Source organism: Convolutriloba macropyga, chromosome 5, assembly GCF_964194025.1.
Source record: "Convolutriloba macropyga chromosome 5, txConMacr16.3, whole genome shotgun sequence".
In the NCBI taxonomy this organism is placed as follows: domain Eukaryota; kingdom Metazoa; phylum Xenacoelomorpha; order Acoela; family Convolutidae; genus Convolutriloba; species Convolutriloba macropyga.
In genome coordinates, this window is record NC_134472.1 from 27,376,462 (window position 1) to 27,386,240 (window position 9,779).

Here is a 9,779-nt window from a genome sequence, read left to right on the forward strand (position 1 = left end):
AGCTGCCTCAACCCAGGTGATTAATTAACAGATTTACCAAAGGACACATCAACGGCCTGAAGTAAGCATCGAAAAATCAAAAATGTGCAACCTCGGAAACTCGACTCGGTTTTCTCAAGTTGGCCCAAGAGGGTATTATGAGCACCAATATGCATATCAAAAAATATTTTATTAAAATTTGTTTTATTTTTTGGCCATTCGATTTCTTTTGGTTGACATATTTTTATTGTACTTGTCATAAAATGCTGTTGTTTCAACAATCGGTTAAATAAACTTTAGTTTATTTTTGCTTTGCATATTGCCTTCGATTTCGTCGGCATTTAGTCAATTAATTCAGTTTTGCATTTGTCTAGCTCACTTCTCACGTTTTATCATAATTCACCTGGAGCCTAATTAAAAACCTCATCTCATTACTGATTCAGAGTAATGATCATGTCACTTTTTACACGCAGTCTCAATCCAAGTCTTGGCCAAGACTTGGCAAGTCTAAATCCAGGTCTTGTCCAAGACTCGCCAAGTCTAAATCCAAACGACCAGAAACACCTGAAATGGCCCATTGTGACCTCCCGGGGTCCTCTAGTATGTTTGTTATCATTTGGTATTAGTTTGGAATCAATTTTCAAGACACCGAGAAAGCAGTCAAATTTTACTCCCAATAACGTGGCACGTTATAAAAAAAACTTGCCCAGTATTGAAAAACGAAATTAGCCTTGTATTTATACGTGCCTAGTACTGATATAGACTTGGCGTTAGGTTCGGGTTGACTCTCGAGCGTTAATGAATGAAGACAGTGTATTTTTGAATGCAAGACAACCCCCCCCCCCCCGATCCGTTCATTTCGATGTGCACTTCATATCGATTTTTGTCCGGGACTTCGACCTGGGGAACCCATTCTCTTTCATCTCTTGTTCAGGGCTTCACCTCTCAAGCAACGTTAACGTTGAACAAAAAGGCTTCCGGTATTTGGTCAAGTTTATGTAAAGATCACCAAATGAAGAAACTCGATTGGTACAACTAAGCTAAGAATCAAATCGGTAATGAGGCACTATGAAATGCTTAATCTAAATGAGGGTAACATCCATCGTAATGTTTTCGTTAGTTACGTTTTAGGTAAATTTGCCCTTGATGGGTTCAGATAGAAGCAATTTGTTTGCATTATTCTGCAAGGCTGACTTTGTTTCTGAGTAAATAAACCAGAACGACTCATTTTCTTGTTTGACTGTCTATTGCAGTTTAATTGTGAGGTGAGGCTGAGAAAATGTCAATATTTTATTGTTTGTGCATTGCAGTGTCTGTCCTATTTTGTTCATGTAAGTAGGTGTCAAAATATTTCCATAATGGCCACAGAATTAAATTTTATGAAATCATTGATTTTTTGTTTGAAGAAAATGGGAGAAACTAAGGAACGATTAGTTAAAGTAAATCACGTATAGCCAGCAGTATTTTTTGAATGTTCCCCCGAAAAATTGATTGAGTCGCAGCAATAAATTGACTGCTAAATCGAGAAGCTGGATACTTTCTTTCTCGTCCACGGTATGGATAAAATTTGTCCTCAAAATGCTCGCTTGTTATTATCGTGATACATGTTGGAAAAGGAATGGTTGAGAACGCGGCAGCATACAGGTTATGTGAATTTTTGATACGTCAATCGCCCAAATGAATAAAAAACATCACCTCCCAGGTTTATGTCCGCGACCATAGACCGCTCTGATCAGACGATTTGGGTCGCACACCGGTGGAGTGGTGCGACCCAATTTACAATGTCTGGGAAACGCTTGAGTCGCACGATGGTCTAGATAATGGTCGCACTACTGTCTGATCATAGGGCAAAGTCTGGGACTTCGTCTGCACAATGGTCCCTCAGCGGTCTGATCAGAAGGCAAAGTTGCACTAGAGTCTGATCATAGGTCGCGCTAATGTCTTAACAATGGTCGCACTACGGTCTGATCCGAGGGCAAAGGTCTAGACAATGGTCGCACTACGATCTGAGACCAAAGTCTCGACTGGACATACGGTGCCCCAAAACTTGACCATAGAGCATTAACTGACAATCTATTTGACTGCAGTTTATTACCACTGTTTTTGATTATTTAAAAGAAAATTGCAGGCACTTCAAAATGATTTTTTGTTTATGTTTATATTTGTTTATTTAGATTTATCAATTAGTTTTGTCCTAAACTTCACTAGATATACCCTCTTAATCAAATTTAACTTGAGTAATATAGGTTTGAATTGAATAATTTCAACAAATTCCATCTGATTATAACATGTATTATGCAGCCGTCTGATCATAGAACAAATATTGGATTATGGCGTGATGAGAGGGAGCGGTGGTCGCACTAAATTCGAACAAAATGTTGGGTCGAACAAAAGTCGCACGTAATTTTGGGTCGCACGTTAGTCAGATCGGAAGGTTTTGGGTTGCACGGTGGTCTGATCAGAGGTCTTTTGGATCGCACTATGGTCGCACGAAATCTTGGGTCGCACTACGGTCTGATCAGTCAGATGAGAGGTCTTTGGGTCGCACGATGGTCTGATCAGAGGTCAAAGTCTGGGAAAAAGTCTGATCAAAGATTTGCATACTTTTGCATATTATAGATGTTTGCATAGTTTTTTTCATGAATTCTGATGTAAATGAGAATTTAAGTTTCAGTAGCCACTTTGATAACACTGGAGCAATAAAAGATCTGATTGAGTAGTTCTGAAACCAAACGTTTTTTGTTTCCTCTTATAAGGCAAGCAAGCAATTCTTGTCATTACAATGTTATAAAAGTTTTTCATTCATGAGTGGCAATTTGACTTCTGTTTTTGCTACATTGCTCCAAATGTTTCCTGAAAATTCTACAGAAAAAAATCAGAGCTTTGCGAATAGTGTTTTTGTCTTCTGTTGTCTTATCATTTATTCTCAATTTCTGGACCTTTTTCTTTTCCAGATTACAGTTGTAAGCGTCTGTGTGGAATCTAGTTGAACTACGTTGAACTACGTAGTTGAACTACGTTGTGGAATCTAGTTGAACTACGTTGTTGTGTGGAATCTAGTTGAACTACGTTGAACTACGTTGAACTACGTTGAATCTAGTTGAACTACGAAATTTTTTAAGCAAATTTTTGGTGCTAATGTGGAAATTTATGTCTAAAAATTGGCGATTAAGTAGAAAATTAGCAGTTTTGCAATTACCCAGTCATCACCCAGCACTGTTCACTAGAACAAGTAAATCTTATAATTTGGTCTCAAGAAATTACAAATAAAATTTGGGCAATAAAGTTGTATGCAAATTACATGCTCACCAAAATCGTGGAAATGAGTCAGTTTTACCCGTGAATACTAGGATACAAGCAACTGACTTCCACGTTTTGGGTAACTACATTCCATTGTGGAAAATTCTATACAAAACGTGAAGAGTGGCGACAAAATATTGTCACTCATCTATACAGAACGCAAAACTTATCGAAGTTCTGGAAAATTGCCACGCAATGATCAAAGCTAAAATGGGTGGAGTTTTTGTTCACCACATTCACAGGTACTTTTACGTACTTTTGCTGTTATTAGTGCTAACAACTCAGCCCGGGATGCATCTCAGCGGGAACTCTCAATCAAAACTTTTTCCCGGATTACCCCTTTATTGACTTAACCTTCAAATTACACACCCCTTCACTTTTTTACAACATGCTCTTTTATGATTGGAGTTTATTCAGCTATCAGATGTCGTCATGAATTATTTTCTTTTTCGATGACGTTGGGTAAATTTTAGCCTCCACCGTCCACGGAGAGGAGTCAGCTTCAAACCAACTTGATAGCTTTGTCAATGTGACTAGAGAGTGTCTCGATTTCATCATTCCTGGAACACTTTCCAAGCTGTCAAGGTCATGTCTCCGAAGAAGGTTGCTATAATTGTATTGCACTATATGTATAAATCAGAGGGTAGAGACTCTATCATTCAAATGATAGAGACCTGCTTTTAGGAGATCCTGAATAAAAAGTATTCAAATAATTTAATGACAGGGTAAATAATTTAACATCAGGGTATCTCACAAGGATATTTCTTTGCATACCTATATACCGGTAAATTAAAATAAATTAAAAATAGCAGATCATTTTTGTTGGTCACTTTTTTTCTTTTTCAAACTATTTTCCTCGTTCAAGTATGAAAATCTTAGTAAATTGCCACGTAGAATCAAAGCAATCTACAGCATTCAACAACTTTACAGGAATGTTTTAAAAAATCTTTGCAGGGCATTAAATCAGAGTTTTTTAAACGGAGAATTTCTAAAATCTCTCGTCTTATTCATTAACTTGAAAAAATCATTAATTTATTCATGTGTTTTGTGGAAACGAGTGACAAGATTTTTCCCACTTTTCAAATTTTATAAACCATTTTCCATTTGGGCAACCACTCGAAGAGAAATGCTTTTCTCGTTGGTTGCCCTTGTTGGACTAATGTTTTTTGTTTTTAAAAACACCAATTTGTACCTGAACTAACCATCCAACTAAATTTAATTCATTCATTCATTCCACAATCCAATATAGTAAAAATCTCTTTTTTTCAGCAATTACTTCTGCTTGCGACGATACTACCTTCAAAATAATGAAATATCAAGAAGCCCTGCTCATGACTCAGAACGGTTTGAATTGGAAAAGAGAATGTATGAAAGCCTCATTCGAAGAGTCTTCATGGCCTACAATACATTCTCTCATTACGTTGGTGACTATTCCCATGGAGGTAAGACTAGTCTAAAAAACTACTCGCGACTTTTCGACAATGGCTGGCTTTACCAATTATTTTTTGAGCACTTTGAATTCATAATTATTTTTGCAAATTCGTTGAACCGTACCGTGTTGAAAAAAGGAAATTAGAAAAACAGCTACAATTTCTGCTGCAGAATTTGGAATTTCAAAACCTGGTTGTTAAGGCGTTTAAGCCTGCATGGTAATATACCTCCTCCCATACAGCGCTCACGCCAGTTTAGGGTAATGGGGGGGATAAATTCGACTGAAGGGTAAACCAATATCAGAGTAGAAGTAACGGTGAATAATTTGTTAAAAGAGTAGACGAACTGGTAAGGGTTACTTTGATTAAAAAAAGAACGAAGAATAAGGGAAATACCGAGGGTAAAGTGAACAATGATAGGTAGCACTGAATCAGTAAGTAGCTCTGACCATAGCTCTGAATCAGTAAGTAGCTCTGATCATAGCTCTGAATCAGTACCCAGGTTTTTGTCCAGACCCAAATTGAGCTATGATCAGACCCAATCGCGCGCACACCCCTGTGTTCCCAGACCAAAATTACAGGGTCTGGAAAGCGGTCCGAGCGCACAATAGTCTGGACCATGGTCTGATTTCGGTCTGATCAGAGCTCAATTCGGTCTGGACGGTCTGATGATAGTCTTTTTTAGTCTGGACCATGGTCTGGGTTCGGTCTGATCAGAGGTCAATTCGGTCTGGACGGTCTGATCATAGTCTTTTTAGTCTGGACCATGGTCTGGGTTCGGTCTGATCAGAGGTCAATTCGGTCTAGAAAGTCTGATCATAGTCTTTTTAGTCTGGACCATGGTCTGGGCTCGGTCTGATCAGAGGTCAATTCGGTCTGGAAGGTCTAATTTCGAGTGCATTATTTTTCATTTTTTTATTGAGTGATGTTGGCTCTGCCAAGAGGCAACAATAAAGCAGCGTTACGATCAGAGACTCATCTAAAGTCCGATGACTCAAGTCCGATGACCAGAAACAAGGAGTCCAGCTGATAGCAAATGCAGGTCCCCTCAAGAGGAAATTTTGATTAACTGAAGACCACGACGTTTCTTGTGGAAAGCTGTCGAAGTTCATCCATTGAGTCAGAAATATGAACTAAGGTGTATGTTAAATAAATTTTTTTTCTCAACAGTTAGGTTTCGTTTTCATTAGCAATATTTTCAGAATTGGTTTTTCCTTAGATGATTTTAATACTGCAAACACCAGTTTTTATCAAATGAACATATTTTAGCAAAATTAAGAGATTTGTTCATAATTAAAATCTTTCTCTGATCAAACTATTTTGAACGCACTTGAGTCTGATCATAGTCTGATTAAGGTCTGGGCATTGGACTGAAATTGAGTCTGGACCATGGTCTGAAGATGCTCTGATCTTAGTCTGTTTATAGTCTGAACAATGGTCTGAATTTGGGTCTGATCATAAGCGCACTATAGTCTGGACAGTAGTCTGGGTTCGGTCAGATCAGAAGACTTTTTGGTCTGGAAAGTCTGATCAGAGATCATTTTGGTCTGGAAGGTCTGATCAGAGGTAACTTCGGTCTGGAAAGTCTGATCAGAGGTCATTTCAGTCTGCATAGTCTGATCATAGCTCAATTTGGGTCTGAACCTAAACCTGGGTAAGTAGCTCTGATCATGGCTCTGAATCAGTAAGTAGCTCTGATCATAGCTCTGAATCAGTTAGTACCTCTGGTCATAGATCTGAATCCGTAATGAAATGTGACTTGTAATTAGACTTGCCCAGTACTAAAACTGACATGGTGTTAGGTCCGGGAATAGATTTATGTGTGGAGAGGTGCAGTGATTAACGCTTTTTCTTCAGGCTGCTGCAGGTATCAAGTTAAAACATACGAATTGAAAGGATACGCTTTTGGATTGCCAGCAATCGAGTACTTCAATCGGATCACAGATTTCTCCAGTGAACTTAAACAACTAATATTCATTAAGGTAACTGTTTTTGGAAAAAAAAGTAACAGCGAGAGCAATTTGAAAGGGAATATTAATAAAAGCTCAAACTGCGCTCCTATTATTCGAAAATTCCATGTTCCATCTTCCAAAGGTCATCACAACATAGAGAAAAGTAGCGAGATAAACCAAGAATGTGCCGCTGAAGAGTTGGTCCGCTGTAAATTACTTTTCAATTGCTCTCAAACAAAGTTTGTAGCAATTATATTAATCCTGTGATTTTTAAGCGATTTGTTGCTTGACCGTTTATTCCTCTGCTTCTTTTGACTTTTCGTCCTCAAAAACGAGATAAAAAAGTATCACTCGGAGGGCATTTACTGGCTCAGCAGCTCTGTTAGAGCCTTATGCCTTGCTAGTCTCTAAGTATGCGATTAACCGAAATTGTTTTGAGAAGACACTTTGATGGTGTAAAGGGGCGGCCCTCTATCTTAAAAGCTTAACCCCCCCCCCCCATAGTCACTACCCCCACAGTCATCTCCACCCCTCACTAACTCCATCAAACTCATACCGGAGCTCGGCTGAACCCCCCCCCCCCCTTCGCATCCGTCACCTCCCCATAATTCTAGCATCCCTAAATCACAGATGGCTTCTACCAAAGCCAAAGCTCGCCGGCCGTTTGAGAGCAGTTCGCCGAAAGTTTGTTTTGTATATTTGAATAATGTGTTAATAAATAACGCTCTGCAATTTTCTGCCAAGAAGTGGTGACAAAACGATTTTGCAGTTAGGTCGATAGGGTGAAAGATGATCTGTATTTGCGAGGGGAAATAAACGTAAAAAATAAAACTATTGCTAAATAGGTTCCGAACGTAGAGAGCCATTATCTAAGGAAAAGCATAAACAACCCTTTTAAGCTCTTTGTGTGTCGAAATAGTCTAATTTATTTCTCTGAAAAAAATTATTTCAGGAAAAAAGTGAGCGACGTATAAAAACTTTTAGGGTTTGAAGTGTAAAAATGTAATTTGGTATGGTATACGGGGATTTTGTCTTTATTTAAAGGAACTGCTGAAAAAATTTCTCTTGTTTTTTCTTCTAAATTGATAGGTTGAACATCATTCTTTTCTTCAATTTTTTAAATGTGAGACATGGTTGATCATTAAAGAGTTTGCCGTTAATAAATTGAGTGTTGTGTGTGTGAGCCACAAGCTAAGTTTTTTTCTAAATCTTTATCAACTGCAGCCTTTTAGAACAAAAACATTTCGTAGTACTAGTAGTTATAATCAATTAAAACCAAATACTTAACGTATCTTCAATGTGAAATTAACATATCGTGATCTAATTCCGAAAAATGAAATATACGCACTCGATTTCATTGGTGTTCTCCACAACCTACGTTTTAAAGTTAGTGTTGTAAGGGTGAGTGGAAAACAGTAACACAGCGATAACTTATTTCAATTTTCTTTCTTAATAGGGTATATGCGCCTCCATTTTTCACGAAGCGCTATCGCGAAAATCTGGGTTAACCTATCATCAGTATCATTTGCGCACGCAAATAACTGAGATAGTGCCAATTAGATCGGAATGAAAGAAAACCTAATTGATGATTACGTTCGGAAATATCCCGCTCAATAATGCTTACAATTGTGGATTAAGAAGACAATTAGAAGTTTAGCGAAAACCCATATATCTGTTCACAAAATTAATTATATCTTTGAATTTTGTTTCAAGTAATTGCTAATAACATTCGGTCAGTAATGTTTTAGACTGATACATGCCCAAAAATTGTGGATTTTTGATAAGTTCTTCAGTAAATACTGATGACAGAATGTAAAGCTTCTCTCCTATACAAGTAATTTAATTTCACAATTTGCGTAACTAAACTACATAGTTGAAAATGGCATATGAATCCTGAAAACAGACACACGTTTTGGTCACAAAATTTCCGCACAACCGAAAATTCGTTGGAGTGTGCATTTTCGGACATCGGCCACTATGTCAAAACAATAATAAAAATGATAAAATTTGACTGCACAGATCTTCTTCGAAAAAAAATTTTTGATAATCAAATGTAAAAATCTGCGAAATAATTGTATATATCGCTTTTATTATTATTAGTGGAAGCCAACTTTATAGTTCCAACAAAAAATTGCGCTATTTAAATTACTGATTGCAAAACCTTACAATTTTGCATTTTTTTGCAAAGAATTCAATATTGGAATTCTTCAATGATGAGTTTCAGGAAAACATTCTTTCTCGGACTCACTACAAATGAGCTAATCTTAAAAATCAACCACCCTAATAAATTAGTCGCACTGCTGTAATCTTTCTTTCCCGGCAACCGCAAAAACTGAGGTAATCTTAAATATGAATTAGGCTAATAAGTTGATCGCACTGTGGTAATCTTTTTCCCGGTAAACCAGAAAAAATAAATTTATCACAGAATTCAGCTAAGCTAAGGAGTTACTTTATCTGCGGCAATCTTTTTTTCACAGCAAAACAATATAAAAAGAATGAAGCTAGTTACCTTTTTGTTCTGCGCTAATCATTTTCCCCGTTAAATCACAAAAATTGAATAATTCTTAAAAATGAAAAAAGTTGATAAAATATTCACTTTGCCGTAACCTTTTCTGCCGCTAATCCACAAAATATAAACTCATCTTAAAATTGATTTAAACTAATTAGCTAGTCGCTCTGCCGTATTCCTTGCTTCCCAGTAAACCACAAACAATATACAAATCCAAAACTTAAGCTGATAAAGTAAGCAGCTTATTCGTGATTCATCTGTTGCAATTGTCCTATATGGCACAAAGTCAAAACTTAAAGTGTCATTCCTACAGTTGTGGGTGTTCTCAATAGGCGTAAACACATCACATGTTTGAGAGTTGATAGGTAGCTGTGCAATTGAATCTTAAGGAATCTAGTTGGACTCAAACAGACGAAGCGTATTAAACGATTTTGGCAAAAGCCCGGCTTGTCATTTTTTTTGAATTGAACAGAATTTGTCGCATTATTCCACAAAAAAAGCTCTCCTTTTTAGATTTAAGAAATTTAGTTTTTTGAAATTTAGGAAAAGAAACGGACCAAATAGGCCAAACGAAGTGCTAGAGGCGCTCGCTTGACATGAAAGCTCATT

At 37.2% G+C, this 9,779-nt stretch overlaps 1 protein-coding gene across 1 annotated transcript in view; it reads left to right on the forward strand.

Moving 5' to 3' along the window:
• The first annotated feature begins 1,202 nt into the window (after positions 1 to 1,202).
• The window catches only part of LOC142339917 (uncharacterized), an 11,874-nt gene continuing 3,297 nt past the window's right edge, over positions 1,203 to 9,779 (forward strand). Inside the window, exons 1-4 of the mRNA XM_075390276.1 lie at positions 1,203 to 1,310; positions 3,753 to 3,882; positions 4,549 to 4,721; positions 6,567 to 6,691. Of these exons, the coding sequence (XP_075246391.1) occupies positions 1,259 to 1,310; positions 3,753 to 3,882; positions 4,549 to 4,721; positions 6,567 to 6,691 (480 nt within the window). The 5' untranslated portion in view covers positions 1,203 to 1,258. The remainder of the gene's footprint in view (positions 1,311 to 3,752; positions 3,883 to 4,548; positions 4,722 to 6,566; positions 6,692 to 9,779) is intronic.